Source organism: Hydra vulgaris, chromosome 10, assembly GCF_038396675.1.
Source record: "Hydra vulgaris chromosome 10, alternate assembly HydraT2T_AEP".
Taxonomy (NCBI): Eukaryota; Metazoa; Cnidaria; class Hydrozoa; order Anthoathecata; family Hydridae; genus Hydra; species Hydra vulgaris.
The window spans coordinates 43,298,650-43,325,604 of record NC_088929.1 but is presented as its reverse complement, the minus strand read 5'-3'; the positions used below and the strand labels follow the sequence as shown (position 1 = coordinate 43,325,604).

At 28.6% G+C, this 26,955-nt stretch overlaps 1 protein-coding gene across 1 annotated transcript in view; it reads right to left on the bottom strand.

Moving 5' to 3' along the window:
* LOC105847505 (adhesion G-protein coupled receptor G4) overlaps positions 1-26,955 on the bottom strand; it is a 100,014-nt gene that overhangs the window by 17,046 nt on the left and 56,013 nt on the right. Inside the window, exons 10-11 of the mRNA XM_065808082.1 lie at positions 1,766-1,912; positions 1,139-1,664 (exon numbers count right to left, since the gene is read on the bottom strand). Of these exons, the coding sequence (XP_065664154.1) occupies positions 1,139-1,664; positions 1,766-1,912 (673 nt within the window). The remainder of the gene's footprint in view (positions 1-1,138; positions 1,665-1,765; positions 1,913-26,955) is intronic.

Sequence of the window (26,955 nt, the reverse complement as noted above, 5' to 3'; positions counted from 1 at the left end):
TGTTAAAAATATTCTTTTAAAAAAATTCTATATTTATTTGTATTTATGTATGTATGTATGTATGTATGTATGTATGTATGTATGTATGTATGTATGTATGTATGTATGTATGTATGTATGTATGTATGTATGTATGTATGTATGTATGTATGTATGTATGTATGTATGTATGTATGTATGTATGTATGTATGTATGTATGTATGTATGTATGTATGTATGTATGTATGTATGTATGTATGTATGTATGTACGTATGTATGTATCTATGTATGTATGTATGTACGTATGTATGTATGTGTGTATGTATGTATGTATGTATGTATGTATGTATGTATGTATGTATGTATGTATGTATGTATGTATGTATGTATGTATGTATGTATGTATGTATGTATGTATGTATGTATGTATGTATGTATGTATGTATGTATTTATGTATGTATGTATGTATGTATGTATGTATGTATGTATGTATGTATGTATGTATGTATGTATGTATGTATGTATGTATGTATGTATGTATGTATGTATGTACGTATGTATGTATGTACGTATGTATGTATGTATGTATGTATGTACGTATGTATGTATGTATGTATGTATGTATGTATGTATGTATGTATGTATGTATGTATGTATGTATGTATGTATGTATGTATGTATGTATGTATGTATGTATGTATGTATGTATGTATGTATGTATGTATGTATGTATGTATGTATGTATGTATGTATGTATGTATGTATGTATGTATGTATGTATGTATGTATGTATGTATGTATGTATGTATGTATGTATGTATGTATGTATGTATGTATGTATGTATGTATGTATGTATGTATGTATGTATGTATGTATGTATGTATGTATGTATGTATGTATGTATGTATGTATGTATGTATGTATGTATGTATGTATGTATGTATGTATGTATGTATGTATGTATGTATGTATGTATGTATGTATGTATGTATGTATGTATGTATGTATGTATGTATGTATGTATGTATGTATGTATGTATGTATGTATGTATGTATGTATGTATGTATGTATGTATGTATGTATGTATGTATGTATGTATGTATGTATGTATGTATGTATGTATGTATGTATATACTTCATAAAAACAATTAAACCTTTAATGTCATAATATTGGCAAGATCTTTTCCCAAAAGCACTACTATTTTGCTTAAACATAATTGATATAGGGTTGTATGCGTTTCTAACTTTGATACCATTAATAGTTGCAGACAAAATAATACTGTCTATAATATCTGCTGTGTTCATGAACAATGTTTTTTTTGAAAATGCATAAGAATATATTTGGGTTTCATTTTGACCATGAAACAACTGCGATGGTAATACAATGTATGCATTGATTTTTTTATCTTCTCTGATACTATTAGCTAATATATTGACACTTATATTGTTTTCATTTAACTCCGAATAAATATATATTGAACTTTGATTTCCTCTTATAGAGTAGAACGCCATTGCTAAAGTGCTCATTGATATTGTTATATTTTTAGTCTGGTATTTTGCCAATGTATCCAAATGAGATAAAAAAGTTGTAAATAAATCAAGTTTTTTGTTTGCATTCTGAAGCAAAGTTTTATTAGAACATAAGACTATATCTACCGACAACAAAATACCACTTGTCACCTAGAAACAGAAACTTAAAATTATATAATACAAAATAAAATAAAATGTCTTTCTTACAATAAATATTATTGTAAATCCTAAAAGTGCTTACACATACATACCACTTCTGAAAATGAATTAATTTTAATGATGTTGCTAATGATTTGCATAACCAAATCAATTTGATAAATGTTTTCAAGTTGAAACGATTGAAGAATTTCATTTAATTTATGTAAAATCTTCTTAATATTCAATGCTGTCACATTAATCTAGTAATCAATAAAAATTTAAAATCAAAGATAAAATTAAGAACCACAGAAAAAGGTTTACTGTTTCTCACCTCTTATAAAAATCCATCAAACATTTATTTGAGCATAATATGTAGTCAATTATAATAATACTTTAAAAACATAACAAACAATATAATATTTTATTTACTGATTTAATTAGTTACAGTTTTCAATAAATAAAGTATTGTACTTTTATTAAACAAAGTTTTAACATAGTTTAACGAAATAAATGTATAATCCAAACACATAATGCATATAAATTTTTTATGTGTGGTAAACGAACTACAAGCTAGAATCAGCTACCTCTTTCTTTCACCTAACCTTTTCCCTAATCTAATATCTGACTTAATATCTAACCTAATAGCCAATAAAAGTATTGGAATATTTGTGAAGATCTTGCATGTATCATCTTGATTGTCTAAATAAAACAAAAGTTCCATTAATTTTGACTTTTATCTTTCATCCGTACTGCATAGGGTAACCCAAGCATTACAAATGAAAAACAGGGCACTGTTGAGCCAACAATTCTAAAGGTGTTTTGACATTACCCCAACATAAAATTAGTATTATTTCAAAAACTATCTTAAGTAAATTACTTTTATTTAAACTTCATTTGAACAAAAAGTATTAAGAAACATCATAATGTGAAAACAGATTTATGAAGGGTAAATCTTCCTCTATCTGAACATGTAAACGGTATTTTAGTTAGCTAAAATTTTTGTGAGGAAAAGGGGTTTTTAAGTTGCATCACTTTAAAGTAATCTTAAAACTTTCTAAATTTTAAATAATAAACTAGTTTAATAATAATAAAATTTTTTAAAAATACGAATAAAACTTTTTACTCTGCACCTAAGAATAACTAAAAATAACTGTAAGATTTTGCATAAGTTGATAAGTAGAAACTAAAACGGTATTTTGTATGTTTACTTCCGCTTGTTTAATAGTAGAATTAAAATTCTCTTTTAATTCTATTACTAAACACCAATTCTGCTGATCTGGAAATTTTCAGTGTCAATAAAATCCTTAAAAAAGGCTAAAGCAAAGATGGTATTGGAACTGTTTTAAAACATCACTGAGAATCAGAAACATCATTAATAAAGTGTGGATTTAGGTTTTTATGTACCAAAATAAATAAAAATAAAAATGCAAGTTGAAACGAAAACGAAAGGTCAACAATTTTATCAGCTGTAATCAGTTAGTGATTGTAGATTTAATCAATGCGATGTTTCTGTAGTTGGGGGTTATGGTTTGACTCTAACAGGTAAAACTTATGTTGATCAACATTACATTGAAAAACATAAAACAAGAGTAATTCTTTAAAAATGGCAAATTTCTATTGAAATGGTGGTATTAGAGAGTAAAAGTAAACATGAAGTAGCATTATACAAAGCAGTCAACATTGCATTAAAAAGACAACAGGCAACAAGCAGATAACATTGTTTTAAAAAGAACGTCATCCTGCAGGTAACTACATAAAATAATAAAATAAAGTCAATATCGATTATTTAAAAGTTTTTTATACCTGAAACTGCGTCGAGTATTAAATTAGTGGTGGCAAAAAAAATTTTGTCTTATGCCGAAATGATACAAAGTTTGCTTCGAAAATTTACAGACCAAAAATGAAAAAATTAATTAATCTGCGTCAGGTTTCATGGTGCAAAGATGAACTTGTGTATTATAAGCAAGATCATTTGGTAGGAAGAGAGAACACACAACTAATTAAATAGTTGTCATATATATATACATATATATATATGTATAAATATATGTCTACGTATGTATATATATATATATATATATATATATACATACATATATATATATATATATATATATATATATTGAATATATATATATATATATATGTATGTATATATATATATACATATATATATATATATATATATATATATATATATATATATATATATATATATATATATATATATATATATATATATATATATATATATATATATATATATATATATATATATATATATATATATATATATATATATATATATATATATATATATATATATATATATATATATATATATATATATATTGAAAATTGAAGGTTTATTTCAAAAACTAAATGGATGAATACATTAATGAAAATAGTGTCCATCGCCAGTCACTACTTTTGCCCATCTTTCCAAGCAATTCACAAATGGTCTTTCTTCTTTCCTGTCTCTGTCTTTTAATTCATGTAAAACCCAATGAGACATTTTTTGAATCATATCCATGGCTTTGAGGCGTCTGGAAATTGTTGATTGTTCAACTCCTAACAATTTTGCAAGGTCCTCTTGCGTTTGACAAGAATCCTGATCGAGCAATGCTGCCAATTTTGCATCTTCAAATTTTTTCGGCTGTCCTGGTCGCTCTTGGTCTTCCAAACAAAAATCACCACTTTTAAACCGTGCAAACCACTTTTGACACGTTCGCTCAGCTAGAACATGGTCACCATAAACTTCAACCAAAACACGATGACTTTCGGTAGCACTTTTCTTCATGTTAAAGTAATGAAGAAGAATCCCCCGCAAAAACACTTAATCAGGAACAAAAATCGACATTATCAGTTAAATTAAAAATAGTGTTGTTTACGCTTAAATCAAATGGTTTTTAATGAAAATGATGCGCAATAACAGTGATCTTTGCCTGCACGCGTGGCTAAACGAAACGCTGTGACAATAACCTAGTTTCGTAATCCCTTGTCAAACCGCACGAATTAATTCCTAGACCAAATATATATATATATATATATATATATATATATATATATATATATATATATATATATATATATATATATATATATATATATATATATATATATATAGTATATATATATATATATATATATATATATATATATATATATATATATATATATATGTATATATATATATATATATATATATATATATATATATATATATATATATATATATATATATATTTATATATATGTGTAGAATTGAATTCTGAGTCGAATGGCGACATGCGGAATGTCGCCCGACCAATACCAGCTGAGTTGTTGAACAAAAACCCGATCAAAATGCATAAAAACCGTTTTTACAACATCAGCAATGCATTTTTACACCCGCAGAGTAAGCTAAATCGATTCAAAATTAAATTTTCTATTAGAAAAGGTTTATTTTACGACTACTGCATTAAATCGTAATAAATTTCAGTTATAATCTAAAGGGCGTAAAGTAATGTTGGGTTTTCCCCGCATTGTATCGAAATGAAACAAGAAAGCGTTCTATATCTTCGCGGATAGACATTTTCTTATGTAGATTTGAATTCTGAGTTTGAATTCCGATAAAAATGCATAAAATAAAATAAAAATTCAATTATGCAAATGAAAAAAAAAAAAAAAAAAATTAATATATACATGTATATATATATATATATATATATATATATATATATATATATATATATATATATATATATATATATATATATATATATATATATATATATATATATATATATATATATATATATATATATATATATATATATATATATATATATTCTCGGCTGACGATATCTTAAGCTGACCAATGTCCCTCTATTTAAGAAGGAGAGTTCGCGCCAAATGTAATTAAAATTTATATTTTCATGGCGCTCTCCTACAAAAATAGAAGGACACTGATCACCTTTTGTATATACTTTAGAAAAATATGGGAAAGCGTAGATATAATTTGGTTAACAATAAATAATATTTTATTACTACTACATATGAAGGATAGGTTAAACGAAATATTTGTATCCAGTTCTCTGTTTATCTAAATAATCTAAAAAATTGTTTATAAAGTTAACTTGTTAAATAGAAGCGCTGCAATGTCCTTTTTTTGAACATAATAAAGCGTTTCATTCATAAAAAGTTATTAATTGAGATGTTTTTTCCAAAGTCATTATCTTCAAAAACTAAACGTAACAAAACAGAAAACGGTTTAAATTAGTGCGCTTAAATTTGGCGCTAATACAGTCTTGAACGTATTTGAATAGATCTGCTTAAAAAAAATTTAGGTTTTTTCTGAAAATATCATTTTTAACCATTTTATATCTGAGGATTTTTGGTTGAGTTTTTAATTTAAAAAAGGTGTAAACCTCGTTCGTACTGAGAAAGTAACAAATTTTGTATACGATAAAATAAATCAGCCACTTAGTTTTCAGTTTGTTATGCAAATATTTGATAAAATAAGAACTGACAGTTTAAATTGCGATATCAGTGAATCAGTGCCAATCAAACCTCACGCAGGAGAAATTTACATCTATAAACAGAAAAGTGAACTTGATGATGATTATTTTATGCGATCATAATCGATTTCAAAACACTGGGAGAATGAAATAAAATAAATTTTTAAAATTATTAAATAAAACTGGGAGAATGAAAACCAACAGCTAGGTATAACAAAAGCTTATTATAAAAATCAAATTGGCAAAACAAATGAATACAACAACGAATTTCAAAAACAAGTTTTTGTAAGCAACATGCCTTTTGTGATAATTCACTATTTTGGAGATCATCGCGCTTCAGTTTCAATTCCACACGGAAATAGCAATTGAGACAGACCGTTTATCCGTTCAACAACAACTCTAAAAAATCTTATGAAGGCAAATGCTTTGGGTATTGAACCACAAAAATTATATGAAAATTTTTTAACTCTATCAAAAAAAGACTATATCCTAAAAAATACTCCCTATTCTTTTATTGATGCTGAAGCATCGGTTTCACCACGCAACACTAAGCAAACCGAAAATATCAAATACAACGAAGTTAAAAAACGGGGAATTACAAATGATAAAATTTACGAAGTCCAAGAGCTAGCCAATCAAGATTTATATGATTTCATCAATCACTTTGCTATTCATCGTGACTTGATGTTAATTATGGCTCATCCAAAAGCTTTGGAGCTCGCTAATAAACTGATAAAAGAAAGCAGTGCCAATCCGTCATTAAAACAATTGTTATCTTATGATACAACTTTTAATTTAGGGGACTTTTATCCTTCAATTTTAGTTATGAGAAACACTGATTTTGTAAAAGAACCAACATTGTGATGTTTGTAATACACGATAGAAAGCACGAAATAACACACGACATGGTTTGGTCAAATTTTATATATCGTCTTTTGTTACTAGATAAATTTGGAAAGAACATTCCACTTTTAATAGATCGCGAAAAATCAATTGTAAATTCAATAATGAGAAACTCAAGTATTTCATCGAACATTATATTTTGCAGAAATAATGTTCTTCAAGACGTAAAAAGGTATATCAGCACAGTAAAAGGTTATAAAGATGGTTACAAAGTGTACATAACAAATGTTGAGGAACTATGCGAAAGTAACAATTTTGACCACGAATATGAAAGATTGAAACTGAAATGGTCAGCAATTTTTCTTAAAAATTTTGACAAACATTTGAAAAATGACATTAAAATGCATTGCAATAAATCAATATATCACAGATTTTCAGCTTTCAATGATGTAAATCCACAAATAATATTGCAGAACGTTTGAATAGAATGATTAAAGACCATCAAAAATATAAAAAGCTTCCATTAGATTCTATGGTATTATCGTTATATAAATTTCAAATTTATTTTCTTAACGAATTTAATCGTGGCTACAAAAATCTAGGAAACTTCAAAATGGTTGACCAAAATCTCACCAAAAGTTATTAGAAATAAGTGATTTAGAATTTACTCCATTAGATGATATCTTAGAAGGTATAAGTAAAAATCAAATGAAACCGATTCAGATTGGCATTAGTAAATCATTCAGACAATCTGCTAACACGTTGGCATCAATAGTTTTAAAAAAAGATTTAGCTGCGTATGAACCGAAAAATGATTGTTATACAGTAAAAAGCGCGAATGATGGCAAAAACCATCTTGTAAACTATAACGGTAATACTAAAGAATATACTTGTACATGCCCTGCTAGAAAAAACTGTTATCATATAATATCAGTAAAATCATTACCAAACGCACCCCCAGATATATCAAAGCCAACATACCGCTTAAGCTAATTAAGAAAAAGCAATAACCATGAAACTAGAAGTGGCAGAAAAAACCGAGACCAAAAGACAGAGAACTAAGTATTATAGCTGCTGACAATTCCTTAGAAGTATCTAAACATTTGCCTCCAAAACATTCGACACCAAACAAAATAAAGTTAAACACGGCGGAAAATACTTTTACTTTGTTGGCAACTTTAGATAAATTCAAAAACAATACAAGCATGGAAGTTTCTACCGAGAATTTGAGTAGCATAGATGATAAAAACATTAGAAGCCTAGAAGAAAAAACAGTTACAACTTTTATAGAAGATTTTAGTAATTTGCCACAACTGGTTCCCTCTGCTGAAGAGTTAAATGTAAAAATAATATCGATAATTAAAAATAATTTTAATTATCGATATTTAGTAAATGGAAACATTGCACAACTTTCAAAATTTATGCACCAACATGACGTATTTAACAAAGACTTTATTTTGGTGAATATAAATACAGATATAGAAAGAGGCAATCATTGGATATTAGGAGTGATTTCATTAAACAACATTTATATCTGCATTTTTGATTCACTACGACTAAACAATAATAGACGAGAGCACTTTGTAGAATTAATGAAAATAACTCAAATTTCATCAACCCTTGCTCAATCAAAATTAGACATGAGTAAATTTAAATTCTATTACAGTTTAGATTGCGAACAACAAAATAATAGTTTTGATTGCGGTGTTTATGTTATATTGTGGGCTTATCAAATAATAAAAAGTCAAAAAGAATATGTGCCTATAGCAGAAGCAAGAAAGTTTATAAGGTATATCTACAGTCTTAGAGAGATCTCAATTACGTTTGATCGAAAAAAAGTACTAGAGAAGCAAATATTAAATCTTATTGTAAAAACTCAAAACAAGTTAAAAGTAAGCATTTGTATAACAAAGAGTATAGGTATATTTGACATGGTGATGTCAAATATACACCAACAAAACAAATATTGGACAATATGTGCTAAATATTCATGCAAAGGAGACAATAATCCTTCGCTCCAACATTTATTATGTGTACTATGCAGAAAATGGTATCACGATGGCTGCGAAAAAAACAGTAGCAAAACTTACTTTAAATGTTCATTGTGTTTAAAGGCGTAGTATACATAAAAACTAACTATGACGCAAATAGAAAGTTCATAAAAACTATGACGCTAATAGAAATTCTAAGTTATAGTTGTTTCTTACATAAAAAAACATTCTTACATTAAAAACAAACTTATTATAAAAACAGTTTTGTTACGAATATTATACTTATTTAAATTTTTGTTAAATTGTTTTATTGATTTTTGTTAGGGTTTCCGTATAACAACTACGCAGACATTCTGCGTAATGGCACTTATCTTAGAAAATAATTTTGAATCAGTGTACTCAGCGGGTTCTTTGTCATTGTTGTAAAAACGGTTTAATTGCATTTTATTTGGGTTTTTGCTTGATAGCTTTGCGCTTTAATTTCGAATTTAAATTCAATTTAACACATTCGTATAAAAGTTATAAAAACCTATTTGAGAAACTTAAGAAACAAGGTAAAAGAAAATTATTATTCAAATCTTTTACAAAATAAGATTGGTAATAATAAAAAAACTTGGGATGTTATAAAAGCAGTAATAGAAAAGAAAAAGATTGATCCAGGTAATATCCTGCCAACCATTCAAATACTGATAACAAAAACATTGTTTATTAATGAAAAGAATGCTGAAAGCTTTAACAAGTGTTTTACAAACATCAGAAACACACCCCAGTGGGCACGGTACGTTTTTAAAACGTTTTTTAGACGTTTTTATAAGGTTTAAACCTAATAAAAACGTCCAAAGAACGTTTTAAAAACGTACTGTGCCCACTGGGACTAGCTAATAAAATAACTCAAAGTAAAAAAATATTTAAATCATATTTAAAAGAAGTTTGTAATAGACTTATCTTCTGATGAGCTTCGAAACGCATTTAAAACAATACAATCAAAAAAGAGTCCGGGCCTTGATGACATTAGCTCTCAAGTGGTTAAAGAAATTTATGATGTTATTGAATATCCCCTATTGTACATCTTTATTCTCTCATTAAAAAGCGGAGTTTTTCCTGAACACTTAAGATTAGCACGCGTAGTTCCAATATATAAAAGCGAAGATAACTCTACTTTATCAAACTATAGGCCTATCTCCATACTTTCATGCTTCTCGAAAGTACTAGATAGCATAATGTAAAGTAGATTTTTTTCGTACCTCCAAAATCACAATATCCTTTTCAATAACCAATACGGATTTAAAAAAGATCATTCAACTGAACATGCAGTAATAAAGTTAGTTAACGAAATTTTAAATGGGTTTGACAAAAATCAATATACACTTGGAGTATTTATCGATTTGTCAAAGGCGTTCGATACAGTGGATCACGAAATCCTCCTATACAAACTTAGTAATTATGGTATAAAAATAAAAATCTAAAATGGTTTAGTTGCAATCTAAACAATCGGAAACAAGCTTTATATTACAATAACACTTACACTTCCATTGAAACCATTACTTGTAGCGTTCCCCAGGGATCTATTCTAAGTCCTTTGCTTTTTCTTGTCTATATTAACGATATATTTTTATCTTCTCGTATACTGAAATTTATTCATTTTGCTGATGACACCCAAGCTTTCTACATCCACTAAAATATTAAAACTATTTTTAACACAGTAAATTAGGAGCTTGAAGACCTAAGCAATTGGTTGAAGGCCAACAAACTTTCCTTGAACATTGAAAAAAGCAAATACATTCTTTTCACAAAACCATCAAAGTCAGACACGTTATCTTTAAAACTCCCGGATATTTTAGATGACAAAACAAAACAAAATTAAAAAGAGCATTTTCTGTGAAGTTTCTAGGAGTCATTCTAGATGAACATATTAGCTGGAAAGAGCATATCAAGTTGTTAGAATATAGAATATCTAAAAGCATTGGAATTATGCATAAAACTAAGTATATTTTAAACAAAGTATGTCTAAAAAGTTTATACTTTGAATTTGTTCATAGCTACATTAGCTACTGCAATGTTGCCTTGGCAAGTACTTACCAATCAAAACTAGCCTTAGTCTATAAAAAACAAAAGCAAGCATGCCGCATATTCACAAATGGATATGCTAGTGCTAAACAAATAATGAAAGAACTGAGAGTTCTTAATACTTATGAACAAAACATCTATAGCATCCTTCAGTTTATGTTTAAATTAAAAAATAATTTGGTCCTAAAAATATTCCATAATTACTTCCAACTTATTGATCATAAATACGAAACAAAATATTCTAAGCAGTACTACTATATTCTATAAATGTCTTTGTGACAATCGAAATTCACAATATCAAGAAGAGGACCACAATTGTGGTCCTCTCCTAGATTTTGAGAATTTTAACTCATTTCTCACAAATGAGATTAAAACGATAAAGTCTTTTCAACATTTTAAATGCGTTGTTAAACAACAGTTACTTGACCTCAACATTATTGAATAAATCTCTTATTTTTAAAAAACCCTTACACGTCTTGAAACTTTTTATTTATTTCCACAATAGCTAAAAATGCTTATGGTTATATTTATAAAAATGCATTTAATTGTATTTATATTAATAAAGATATATTTATTTGGCTATTTTAATCATAAGAGTTTTATATTTATATATATTTAAATATCTTATAACTTGTGTTTATCTTATATTTAATTGATATTTAATGTAAAATAAATTAAAATTACCGGGAAAGATGATAAAAAAATCGTCTTCTGCTTGCTCCACTCAATTTGTTACGTTAACGATTATATAAAAAAATTTTATATTGACGAAAAAGATTATATATTTATCTATATCTATCTAATATTCCGCAGGTGTGAAAATGCATTGTTGCTGTTGTAAAAACGGTTTTTATGCATTTTGATCGGGTTTTTGTTTAATAACTCAGCAGGTATTAGTCGGGCAACATTGCGCGTGTCACCATTCGACTCAGAATTCAAATCTACATAAGAAAAAGTCTATCTGCGAAGATATAGAACGTTTCCTTGTTTCATTTCGATATAAATGCGGGGTAAACCCAACATTACTTTACGCCCTTTAGATTGTAACTGAAATTTATTACGATTTAATGCAGTAGTCGTAAAATAAATCTTTTCTAATAGAAAATTTAATTTTGAATCGATTTAGCTTACTCTGCGGGTGTGAAAATGCATTGCTAATGTTGTAAAAACGGTTTTTATGCATTTTGATCGGGTTTTTGTTTAATAACTCAGTAGGTATTGGTCGGGCGACATTCCCGTGTCGCCATTCGACTCAGAATTCAATTCTACATAAGAAAAAGTCTATCCGCGGGCGTGATATTCAATTTTAAAAAATCTCTGTATTTTAGGGACTACCGAACAATCAATGTACAGTGGAACGTAAAATCACAAACTAATATTTTGGGATTTTCTTATAAAATGTAAGCTTTTAGTTTGCCTTATTTCATCCGAATTGAAGTGAAAGTATTTTTGATTTTTAGCCACACTAAGTCCCATTGTGTACAGGGCTTCGACATAAATTGTTGCGTTTAAGATACATGGAAAAAGGTATTAAATCTATATTATGAATTGTTAAAGTTAAAAAAAATTATATAATTTTTTTGTTTATATAAAATACTTTTTTGATCAAATGCAGTGCATTAAAATAAGCAAAATTATTTATATAAATCAAATATTGACATATCAAAATTGAAAAAAAAAAACGAAGCATTTGAAAATCCATTGCCAGATCTAGTATCACAACCAGTAAAGCAGCAGTATTCCAGGCGGTCTTTCGAGCAAGGTCTGCAAGCAAATTAGAGCTGATAAACTTTTAGTCTCAAGAGGAATTAATGTTGTTCATTGTTTAGTTTTACTTTAAAAATATAAATAAATGTTTGTTGTTGATTGTTTGTATTTTTCTAATTTTTATAGCCTGTCTCCTTTTTAAATAAAATAAGACTGCTATTTGTGGACATGTAAGTGTATATACATAAATTTGCGTTTATTTTAGTGTAATTTATATTTCTCTGTATCTATATGTATATTTTCTTTTAGATAAAAAAAAGATAAGGTATAGAAAATAGAAAAAAGCAGTAGAAAGTAAAAGAATGTTGTGTTATGCTTCTTTTTAAGGTATCTGAATATATATTTAGATTTTTGAATTTGTTCTTAAATGGTTTCATCTTTTTTATTACTTTAGATAAAAATATACTAACTGACATTGCCAAAAAAATATGGATAATAACAAATCCTAAATTAAATTGTTAGAGGTTTTTATTTTGAATAATAATGGTAATAAATTGTTTTAACTTTTGTTCATTAATTTTTGACCTCAATGGTAAACCAGTGGTTAAGCTAATTAGTCAAATGTAGAGGTTTATATATCATATATATTTTGTAGAGGTTTATATATCAAATGTATCATATATATTCTAAAGTAATTGCATTTAATTTTTTTTTAATAAATTGCTTAACATAAGGCATTTTGATTTTTTTTTGTTTTTTTTTTCTTTTAAATAGTTAAATAAAAGTGTTTTATAGATGAGAAAACAAGTAAGATTCAACATTGGGTTTTTGTTTTTATTACCAAATAATATCTTTGTTATTAAAATTGCAGGTTTTTGTTGATTTTTACTTGAACATTATAATTTATCTTTTGTAAATATGTTTACCACTTTGTAGATATGTTTACCACTTTGTAGATATGTTTACCACTTTAGACTATTAATATTTTGATATTTTTATTTAATTTCTTTTCTCTTTTTTTTGGATGGTCGGTATTAGGTTTAAATAAGGTATTAGAAGAAATACTATCAACTTAAAAATAATTGATAATTTATTGAAATGATTAGAGCAAGGCAAGCTGAAATTAATTGTCATCAAAATATAAAAAATGCTGCTTGGTAAGAAGAAATTAATTTATACCCAAATTAGTACATCATGGTTAGAAGAGTTAAAAGTAATTATCACATAAATAAAAGAGATAGCCTAGATGAGATAAATCATCTTTTCTCTCGTCTGTGTTTATATTAATAAAATGAGTGATAATAAACAACTTGAGTTGCGTTTTCCAAATAAAGCGAATGTTTTCTTTTTAAATTATGAACAACAAACAAAATTTATAGTATCTGTTCGCTATTCCTCATATTCCCTCGATCGCCGTCATATTCAATCAGTCACATCGCATTCATTTGCGTTTGGTTAACAGAGTACTATCTTGCGTTTGGTTAACAGAGTACTAGACACGTCTTCTGACTGTCTCTGATTCTTTGAATAATTATTAATTTAACTCTTTAGTGCTTAGACTATTATATTTTATTTATAATAAGTATTTATAATAACTGACAATATTCTCATTGATTTAAAAAATTATTATTCTTGTATAGTAGAATTGAAGAATTCAATTCTACTATTTTACGCTAGCAAGTAATAAGTAAATATTACACATTTCTTACGTTTTTTAAAAATGTCTGAGAAAAAGAGACCATCAGTAAAGAAAAATAAAGAAAGTCAAAGTCAAAGAGGAGCAATTATGAAATATTTTCGTGCAGAAACACATTCTACAGGTTCTGATTCTGCTACTAAAGGCGATAGCGGTGTGAGTAAAAAATCTAAAGTGATAGTTGACGATGAAACTATTAATAATATTAATAATATTTTAAGTCAACAAAATGAAATTGTAAATATCAATGAAAACCAATTTGTTGATAGTTGACGATGAAACTATTAATAATATTAATAATATTTTAAGTCAACAAAATGAACTTGTAAATATCAATGAAAACCAAATTTATCTACCTGAAGCAACCCTGCTATTAATGTTTCGATTTAACTTGTTATCATCTGTAGACTAGAGTGACCCCTGCAAATTAGCCTACTCATTTTAGTGACAACTTTCGTCAATTTGTTATACAAAATAGACCGCAACAAACTGAAAAATCTAACTTTCCATAAGATCGAGATAAACAAAAAAGAAAATTTTTATCACTCTATTACAAGCGGACATTACCAAATGGAGAAGAAATCTCTCGTACTTGGCTTATATATTCAGTTTAAAAAAATGTAATTTTTTGTTTAAAGTTTTAAATTATTTGGTAAAAGCAAAAGTAGTTTGCCGGTATTAGAAGGTTCAGGTTTAAATGATTGGAAAAATATTGGAGCAGTTTTTTCTTCTCATGAAAAAAGTAACTCGCATTTCGTTCAGTTTAAAAAGTGGAAAGTACTTGATATACCTTTATTTACAGAAAAAATCATTGATCATATTAACCAACAAAAAATGCAAGAAAAAAACAATATTGGCGACAAATTTTAGAAAGATTAATTGCCTTAGTCAGAGTACTGGCATTTCGTGGAACAAATGAAAAGCTTTACAATAACGCCAATGGTAATTTTTTAAATTTGTTGAGTATCTTGTTTTATTTGACCCATTAATGAATGAACATGTACGGAAAATTAAAAATCTAGTAATTATAACTGCTCATTATCTTGGAAAAGAAATTCAAAATGAATTAATACAAATATTAGCAAATGCTATACAAGATAATATCTTGACTAAAGTAAAATTTGCTAAATATTTTTCTATATATTAGACTGCACCCCAGATAATAGCCATACAGAACAAATGACAATAACAATTTTTTTTGTTGATTCAGAATCACCAACATCATACGATGGGGATTTAGTTAAAATTAAAGAACATTTCTTAGGATTCATACCTGTGGAGAATTCTACAGGTGCCTTTTTGGCAAAAACATTAATTGAGCAATTGGAAAATTTTAATTTACGAATTGAAAATCTCCGTACACAAGAATACGATAACGGAAGCAACATGAAGGGTTAGGAGAATGTGGTACAAAGAAAAATTTTGCAAATAAATCCTTGGGCGTTTTTTAATCCAAGCAGCACACATCCACTAAATTTAGTAGTGAATGATGCATGCAAGTGTAGCTTAGATACAGTAAGTTTTTTCAGTGTCGTTCAACAGATTTATAATTATTATTCGGGATCACCTTCTCGTTGGCAAGTTTTTTGCAGCTATTTTCCAAATTTTACTGTCAAGTCATTAAGTGATACAAGATAAAAAGCTGCATTAATGCTTAAAAAAAACCATTACGATACAATCTCGGAAAAATTTACGATGCTTCAATGCAAATATTTGAGGATCCAAGATTACAAACAACATCAGTAGGAAATTCCTCCCGAAATGAGGCTAATGGGGTTGCAGATTCTATTTGAAAATTCAAGTTCAATGTAGCCCTTATTTCATGATACGACATTCTTTTTGAAGTTAATATTTCTAATGAAATAATACAAAATAAGAATGTTGATTTGAATGTTGATTTGAAACACATCAGTTAAATATTAATAAAAACAAATTTGTAAACATGAGAAATGATGAAGACTTTCAAAGAACCGTTGTGATGCTGCTGAGACTGCAAAAGAAGTGGAAATAGTAACAAATTTTGAAGAAGAACAAGTCAGGAGAAGGAGTAAAAAGCGACAGTTTGATTATGAAACACAAGGTGGCAAGATTCAATTTTTCAATATTTATTCTATAAGTTTAAAATCTTTAGCTAGTACTTAGAAAAATTTTAAAAATCTAGAAGCAGCTTTTACTCATGGTTCTCAAAAAGATATCAGTGCAGCAGATCTTTGTAATAAAATTAAAGTACTTTTTGGAAGATTTCCGCAACACACCACATGAAGTACTAACTTTTATCGTTGAACAAACGTTTACTTGACTGTCTACCAAATATATGTATTTCTTTAAGAATACTATTAATACTTCTAGTGTCTGTTGCAAGTGGCGAGCGAAGTTTTTCAAAATTGAAAATAATTAAAAATTATTTCAGGTTGACAATGTTACTAGAAAGACTGGTGGGATTATCAATAATTTTGATAGAACACAAAGAATCATTAATATTAAATTTGAAAGAAAATGTAAAAACATTTGCAACAAAAAAAGGGGAGAAAAATTAAATTTTAATTATTTTTTGCGTCCTTTATTATTACTTATTTAAATATGCTTTTATTTTTACTAATGCATATTTTCTAAATGATTTTTCTAGTTTCTGAAATTCAAATTCTTTGATAATTTAACCGTCAAATTAGAAACAGGTTTTTTTATTCTCTTTAACTTTATTATATTCCAAGTTTTCAATTTTTACTCTAAATTCTAGAATATTACTCATTATTATTTCTTGTAATAAGCTAGCATAATTATTATTATTTTGGTGTGATTAAATATTAAAAATAGTTTTGATTAATTCTTTTAATTGTTACCTACAGTGGAGAAAATAGAATTAGCCTCACCATGTACTGATCCAATGTTTTGTAAATCTATAAGCAAGTTTGTGGAGTGCATCGTTTGTATCCACACACATATAATTAATGTTGCAAACAACAACATTTAAGATTATAATTTAGCATAACTAAATTGTAGTACATTTGATAAAACCATAAAGTGTATAATACTTTATTTTGCGGTAACAAATAAAATTCGCCTCATCAATAATTATTTTCAGTTTACTTGTATATTTTGATCTGGTAATACGCATTTGTGACTTTTTATTATTATTTGTAAATTAAACAAAGACTGTGAAATCAGTGCTCATAAAGTTTTAATATTTTGTTTTTAACACCATAATTGGAAATGGAACGTGGTAAGCGTTTAACGAATGAAGAATTAGCAGTAATTAAAGCATTCAAAGATACAGGCTTATCTAATTGGGAAATTACAAAGTAAATTAAAAGATCTCTTAAAGTGGTTAATAATTACTTCAAGATTGGCGTTAATTATGGAACTTATAAGGGAAGTGGTGGCAAACGTAAAATTGATAATCGTACTAAATGAGTTATTGTCGTGCTGCTGCTCAGCACATGACTGCATCTCAAATTCGTGCTGATTTACAATTACCTGTATTACGTGTGAGACAAGTCTTACATAAAGATCCAAACACAGTTTGGAAAAAGTGTAAACCAAAACCAAAACTTACTGCTTGTTATTGAGAAGTTAGACTACAATTTGTAAAAGAACACATGTTTTGGCAGGAAGAGTGGCATCAAATTCTGTTTAGTGATGAAAAAAAGTTCAATCTAGATGGTCCTGATAGCAATCAACATTACTGGCACAATCTTCGAAAAGAGAAAGAAACTTGGATAAATTGTATCTTTGGTGGTGAAACTGCTATGGTTTAGGGGGCTTTTTAATTTGCTGAAAAACTCCCACTGGCATGGATTTCAACAAATATCAATTCACAGGACTACATTGACTTTGAAAAATAAGTTTGCTTGAACGTGGTGAGGAATTGATGGGTGAAAATTTCATTTTTCAACAAGATAATTCTGTTATCCATAATTCAAAACTTGGTTTAGAGAAAAAAATATTCACGTAATGGAATGGCCCGCGTGTAGTCCAGATCTTAACCTAATTGAAAATCTGTGGGTAATACCTTCTAGAAAAGTTTATGAAAATGGTAAGTAATTTGAATCCACCTTGGAGCTGAAAACTCGTATCAGACAAGCTTGGAATGAAATACCTATAGAAACTATTCAAAATCTTGTGACTAGTATTTGTCAAGTCGCATTATTTGAAGTCATTAAAAAATCAGGAAGTAATACTAAATATTAAATGAGCAAAAAACAAAATATCTCCTGAATTTTTTTGTATATAACGTAAATGAGGCTAATTCTATTTTCTCCACAAATTGAGTACTTTTAATTGTTTTCCCATTTGTAATTAGTTAAACATACCAATTTATAAACTTTTTAGTTGTTGTATAAGATAATAAAAAAAAAATAGATTTAATAATGTTTTTACTGCCATTTTTGTTAAATTAAAACGAAAAATAAAGGTAAGGATAATTCTATTTTCTCCGCAGTATATTCTTTCATATACATTAAGTCCCGCTTTTTCCCGCCTCAAATATTTATAATCTTGTAAATAAAAGGTGAGTGGCTAAAACCTTAAATCTTCAAAAATAAATATAAAATACTTATTATGTTTACCATTTTATAATGTTTATGCCAATTTACATAAAACTGATATTTATGTTTTCGCCCCTTCAAATTAAAATATTTTGTTTTTAAATTACACTATAAAAATTTGTGGAGTAGTAATATATGGGCGCGGTGTATTATTTGAATTGTTTTTGCCTAGGACGTCAAATACCCTAGCCCCGGCCCTGTTTGTTTCCTGATGACTAATGAATGTTCCTCTAAAATGTTCCTGAAATGCTCAATTTGAATGGAACGATTAAAATATTTTCCAGTATATTCTAACTCTTTCAAAAAACTTTGATAACTTTTAAAAAAGCTTTCAAAACTTTTGCATTGTTGATGAATGTTTATTTAGAAATTCATTTGTCGATTCCCAAATAATTTTACATCTTACGAATTGCTTGTTTCCACTTCCTCTGCATGGAATCAGCTATCTTCAAGGGAAAACATTTTGACAAAGAGAAAAATATTAGAAGTGCAATTTATAGTTTTGAAGGCATAGCTGAGATAATTAGGACAAACTTTTCTAACCAGAAAGACGTAAACAATGTAATAAGAGACCTTTGTCTTACCAAGTTAAATGCTAAGCTTTTAATATTGAGGCTCAAACAGTGGAGTTTGTTGGATATAAACGTGCAAATCACAGCTCAGAGAAAGCGTCACTAAATATTTTCAACTTCTTCAGTCAGAAAGAAAAACAAAGTTTTTGCAACAATATGGCTGGTTTTTTCAATGCTGTTGGCATCACATGTAAATTTTCTATTCCAATAGCGCATTTTGTGCGTCCCAAAAAGGACTTTGTCAGCGTTTAGACTTTTCTGAAAGCCATAAAATATTATGATTATAAATGGAAAATCATTGGAGACTTCAAAATAGTGTTGTTCCTCATAAGCCTTTCTGGCAGTTTTTCAAAATTTCCTTTTCTCCTTCATACAATCACAAAATAACTAGCCCACACATACCAAGTTCTTTGTGGCAAGGAAGCAGAAAAGTAGAAGCCACTGTCGCTATTAAACATAAGTTTGAGCAGCCATGGTGCAGTGGTTAAAATTCTGGCTCAGAACCATAAGGTTTCATTGACGCAATGCTCGATAATAAGATCATAAGGACTTCAAGGAGCACCTTAATAACTACAACAACAACAACAACAACAACAACAACAACAACAACAAAAAGTACCAACAAGATTGTTTTCCGAACCAACCCTTGGCTAAAACTAGAACTGGTATTTTTTTAAATATACTACCATTAACTTTAATTAGAGCTGGTATTTTAGTTTATTTTAAAAACACTTTAAATTTAATTAAGCATTTAAAAATATGAAACATGAAAATATGAACAGAGCGTTACACGTTAAAAAATTGAAAAAGAAGCTGAAATATGAATATCAGAAAAGATATAAAAAAGAATCATTGAATTGTCCGGATTTTAAGCAAACAATGTCGGAAATCTTGTCGTGGAATAATTGTTATCCAACATAATGTTCATACAGAGTCGGCTTATCTAGTTTTGCTTTCGGAAATATAATCTGGATAGACATGTGTTTTTCTAAAACTAAAACATACCATACGTAAACCAAAGATACGTTTATTATATATGTGCTGTTTATTATATATGTGTGCTGTTTATTATATATGTGTGCTGTTTATTATATATGTGCTGTTTTACACTTATTTTTTGGCGTTTATAAGTCAAATTTAAATGTTGCGTGCTTCTATCACTGCTTTTGCATTCCTTTACGCAAACTTAATATAATATCATGTAGCCTTTCCGCAACAGTGAAACCATAGATATTTTACCAGGTGCTTCTGTAAATAGTAATAGTTATTTTTACGGAATGTATTAGTGTTACTGTTAACATTTCAAAAAATTATCGGCTTGTCATTTGTAGTGGCTGCCATTATTGGTCTATTAAGTAACCGATGAGCAAAACTCCAATGAACCAAAAATGTATTAATATATTAATAATTTCTTCAGTATTATATAAATTTACAATAAAAAGGTAAATAAAAAATTTAAAATACTTGAAAACTGAAAGAGAATAATACCTAATGAAAGGTGTCTTCCTTATTCCCTAATTTTTAGAGCGAATATACTGTTTTGAAAAAATCAAATAAAAGTTTACAATCGACATTCAGCACAACCAATATTGAGACATTTCGAGCACAAAAAGTTTTTTTCGTTTAACTCTGCATTTTTTTTTGCGCTTAAAAGCAAATCCGCATCTTTCAATCGATAGCTTCAATTTCAATTTTGTTACTGCCTTGAATTGCCAAAATGCTAACTCTTAAAATTAGGAAAAACAATTCTTCTGTTAAATCTCAAAAAAGTTAAACAGCTTTACATTTAGAAGGCAATGGTTTATTAAACTTTCTACGTAGATAGAGGTCTTGACTTTTTTTTTTTTGATGTTTGTACTATTTCATTTTGTCGTCCTAGAGAAAACCAAGAATGCTAACGCTTTTTTTCTATAATTTTCTCCATATTGAGTAACCTTGAGCCCTTGTAACTTCACTCCTATATTTTTTACGCTACTAAACTTCATTATTTTTTTTTTTCAGGAAGAAGTGATAGTCAATTTGCTAAAAACCAGTTACTAGTTTTTTCTAATTTTCTGCTACATACTTCCAGTGTTTAATAAAGTAAGGCTTTGCATTCATCGTTCTGCTGTCAGCAACAAAGACAGGGGATAATTCTGTTGCACCGAGTAGTACTGTAGAATTTATGTTAAACATGGAAAAAATTTTTATAAAGACATATTATATACCATTAAAAGATAATTTTAACAGCTTTTTAATGGTGTATCTTGTCTTTTTTTTTTGAGTTGAGCAAAAAAAATGGCAGATGAAAATGTGAATAGTGGATTTTTGCTAACCTGAGCAATTTTTAAAAATATTTCTTCTATATATACTTATAATTTATATTACATTTTATACCTAAGTTTTAAAATTTGGAAAAAAAATTTTCCCAGGACGCTCTACCGGTCCCCCCCCCCCCCTCATTCACGGCGATCCTCGTTTAAATGACCCAATATTTATAAGAAAATACAAAATAATCCGTCATCATATGTTTTTTTTTAAATTATATACAAATATATTTTAAATATAAAAATAATCTTTCATATCTCAAAAGCATCAAGAAAATGTCTTTCTTCCTCTTCAATGTCTTCTACTGGAATGTTTATATTACCGTTAGTGCATGTTACATGTGGAAATAAATGTACTTGTCAAAAATCTGGATTAAATTGTACATCATCTTTACAAGATGATGTACAATTTAATCCAGCTTTCAACAAGTACATTTATTTTCATATGGAACTTTGCAGCCACATCTAATAATGTTTAAAATATCTTGAGGACCTGCTTTTACATCTGTTATAACTGGTGCGTGCTTTTGATTTTGTATTACCAATCCTCAACTCAATGGATCTCAATCAACGTCACTCAAATTTCTCCATACTTTAATTTGGTGATAAACTCTGAGTCCATGATAATATGCAGCTCTTGTTGATGGTGGTAATAGAGCAGGATCGATACTTGCACGATCAGATGCCACCATTTCATTATATTTATGTATCCTGATCTGTTGTAGATTGAAACAAGGTGAATGAAGCAGCTCAAAAACCAAATAGTTCCCTTACCAATATCATCAGTGGAAATACTTTCCTTATAGGATAAATCTGCAGTAGATTTCAATTCGCTTGAATTTTTCAACTTCGTAAAAATTGTGGTTTTGCCGAAGTTATGGATTACTGATGTTGTGTCACACCCTGTGAATGCGTGTGCAAATAATATATAATTTAAAAGAGTATCATCACTTGTCTTTACAACATTCTGAGTTATATAACATAATCTTTGATCTGTAGCCTTATTTTGTGTCAACGTTTTTAAAACATACCTTGAGGTTGTGCTCCATTATGTACATAATGTACCAATAGACATAAAATATCAGTGTCATCCGAATAAATTGTGACTGACTCAATGTTGTCAATCTCAGGCGCTAGCTTAACAATACTTGTGTCTGCATCACTGGGACAACAAATAACTTTAAAATCATTGTTTTGTAACTTCAATGCTAAAAGCCTGACAAAATCATTTTTGTTTTTGTAGTTACTTAGGAACATACTTCTTTCTGCTCGGCATGGATTGAGGTCATTGATTTCAACTGTTTGTGATATCTTACCAGATCGCTTTTGGTGGATACTATTTTAGTGGACGACTGATAACCATCAAAAATGATTGTGTCAAGTTGTAAGTGTTGAGAAAAATCAATGTATTTCAGAAAAATGTTACTAAATAACTCATTTTTTTTACAATTGCAGCACCACAATAATGCGCCCCCATGAGTAATCTTGATTGATACAGGTTCTTTTACTGGTGATACATTATTGAGTATGAATGTTTTCAATGTTGACTTTTTTCTGATCTCATGATACCTCCTTTAAATAAAGATGATGGATACGGTGATAACTCATATTGAAAGTAACTCTCCACTTCATTCTCTGGCTTTCTTTTAACAACAACAACCATTCTTAGAAAAAGTGTTAATGGGTCAATTGTAACAATTTCGTCTTAAATAGACACGCAGGAGTATAAGCTCTGGAGTGTTGTTGCTTGATTTTTTTGTTTGAAAGAGTAATTTGTGTAGATTTTACCATTTAACTCTTTATGTATTGATGCTCCTATCTCTTCTGATTGATCACTGGTAATTTGTTTCTGTTTATCAACCAAACCCGAATCCAAACTAAAAAGTTGATCTCCAACCATGAATGGGTTATGAGCAAAAAACCATGATTGTATTTATTTAAACCATGATAGTCACTATCACGTTTCATTCTTCCAGGCTACATTTCTTTATGTTAGTCAGCAGATTTATACGGAAATGTTAGAGTGCTCATCGCATTACTTACTTCTGCGCATCAATGCAACGTTTTCGTCCAAATCTTCAACACACTTTTAATTAAGCCTTTACCAATAACTCCACCTCTACTTTTCAATGACTTCATCAGAGTCTGTTCAACTGCTAGATCAGTCCATAACCCTGGCCATTTTTTTTCGATTTTTCTAACAGTGTGATTACCTGCCATGTATTATGCGTAAATTAGAGGGTGTTCTGTTTGTAATACATCAATGGTCTGAAAGTAAAGCCTGCACAATTTTGCATAGCTATTGTGGCCTGTTGCAGCAAAAAGATTGAGCATGCACTTTGTTGCAGAAATATGTAATGACCAGTTACTTGTTCTCTCTGCTTTAATAAACTCTTAGACCACAGTTACGTATTATACATAATGTAACCATAAAGATGATGTTCGTGAATTTAATGAAAAATTGTCTTTTTTCTCTGTATACCAGTTTAGCAATCTAACCGCCAGATTTTTACTTTCTAGAACACAAGAGTCTTCTGAATCATACATTTCTAAAAAAAATTTCTGCTCACTATCATTCAAATCATCCCAAAAATTCTTTAATATCAGTGAATTTATTGCTGATGCACATAAAAAATGTCCTCGTATAGCGCTTGAAAAGGCTTTTCCTAACTGCATGTTTCCTACTGTTAAAGGAGCAAAGACTGCTTCGAGAGCGCATCTCAATCAACTTCCTTCCATCATACATCCAATTGAACCTAGAAAACTCATAAGTTGATGGAAATCTCCAAGACAAACAAATATATCTAAGTTTTTTGTAGAGACTATTTCGTATGCTTTTATGTAAAGCTGCTGATTAAATGTTATGAATGGCATTGTAACATTCACTTTTTTCGAGTGATCAATGATGAAGCAAAGTAGTGAATATAGGGCTCTCAAATCAGTGTCGTGTAAATCAATGACAGGTAGAATAGCAATGTTAGAATTCTGTTTTACAATATTATTTGTTGCAGAACTCATGTAGCCAGACCAACTTGGACATGGATTTTTGAAAAGGAAGCCGATGTTCCATAGAAGATCAATAAAACAAGATTGAATTTTTTTATATAGTTAAAAAATTAAAAAAAATTAAATAAAACAATTAGTTTTCAAACTTTGTAAAGGTAAATATTTCTTTTAAACTGTAGTATGCATGACAAACCTGAATGGATGGTTTAAATATTGTTTTTGTTAATAAAGGTAAGTCAGGTATGTAGTTCTGCCTAGTCATTAGCCCATCGTTTGACTTGATATTTGACCATAGTTCCTTTTTATCTCTCGGAAGTTTATTTCTTTTGAACGCAACATCTGTGAATTTTCCATTTGCAATTGCAATTGACCCAAATCCATGGTGCGTATTTTTTCCATCAACAGTAGCAATGTCATGATCTGTGTTGTCAGCAACAAATTAAAGAAAGGAGGTTCCCTCTCCGGAGATGATCTCGTCGATAGTATCATGCTTTACAATAATCTGTTTGTAACGGATGATCTTATTAAAATTACATAAACATTGGTATTGTTCGGATTCTGGGGATTCTGATAAAAGTAAATAATACGCATCTTTATTATTATACAAGTAAATACTTTACATATCAGCACTTTAATGAAATAAAACTTACCTTGTCATAACTAACACCAAATCCTAATTTTGATAGCAGTATGTTTAGCCAATTTGATGAAAGACGGTTATCGACAGCAACGCTAAGTCCAAACTGCAATGGTATTATAGACCTGGGACGTGTTCCAGAAAATAAAGCTTGTGATATTGAAACCTGTTTTAAAGGTTTTTTTTTTTTTCTTTTTTTTTATTACAAAATAATAATTATTTACAATTATTCTTTATAATTTACATTAACTCAGGTTTTTTAAACTTTTACAATGTATAGATTTCACACGTGTTAGTATATATGTACATTTTCTATTTTGTATTTATTTTATAATATATATTTTTATATTTTTTATTTTTTTATTTTTTTGTGTTTTTTGATTTTATATATATATTTTTTTTGTTTTTGGTTTTATATTTTTTGATTTTTATTTTTTGCTGTTGTGCGGAAAGAAATCGAGAGTTTAGATTAGGTTACAAAAAAAGGAGAAATTCTAAAGTAGGTTGAAAGAAGATTTATAAGGTAAAAGGGTTTAGATCAAAAGATTTATAAGGTAAAAGGGTTTAGATCAAAAGAAATTATAAAGAATTACAGGACTTTTACACAAAAATTACGTGACGAACATTATAGAAAAACACTTATGTGTTAAAATTATAGTTTATAAAATAAGGGCTGGCAGTGATTTGCTAATCATATATAATAATAATTTTGTTGTATAACATAGGAAAAATTGCAAGAGGGAAGAAATCTTTACTAAACATGCAAGGAGCCGTAGTTTTATTTTAGCTCATATGTTTAGTTTTAGATTTCCATTCTCTACTTGACAGAAAACATTTTTTATACAAAAATACTCACAGAAAATGTCCGCGGTGTTTCTACGGACATGATAATTATATTTTAAGGTAATAATATTCCTGATGTTCCTGATGATTACCCTGATCACTGCCATTGGGTCAACTTTTTTATTCCTGAACATGTGGTGGCATCTACTGTTCCATATTGCACTCATGATGGTTTGAGTGAGTGTCAACAGCAACTGCGAAGTAGGATTTTTCTCCGATAAATTCGCTGTTTCAATCAAGAAAATCGAATTTATCAGAGAAAAATTGTTTCGGGATGTCAAGGAGTTATGTACGTGTTTAAAATACTCCCAAATTTCTACAGAAGGAGGACAGTAGGCAAGGATGTGCATGTTGTCCTCGATTTTACCATAAGTTTTGCATTTGTTGTTTTTGACGATCTGCTGCCTTGTGCTTTTGGCTAGTAAGGCTGCAGAAGGTAAACTGTTGTGTAAGAAACGAAAGAGGATGTTTTGAGTTGGTCCGCATGCGTGGGAGGTGAAGTTTTTTTTCCAAATTTGGGTCCACGGCATTGTTGTTTTCATTGAACCGTTCCAGAAAAGTTCTGCTGGGACCACTGTCTTTTTGTTTTTTG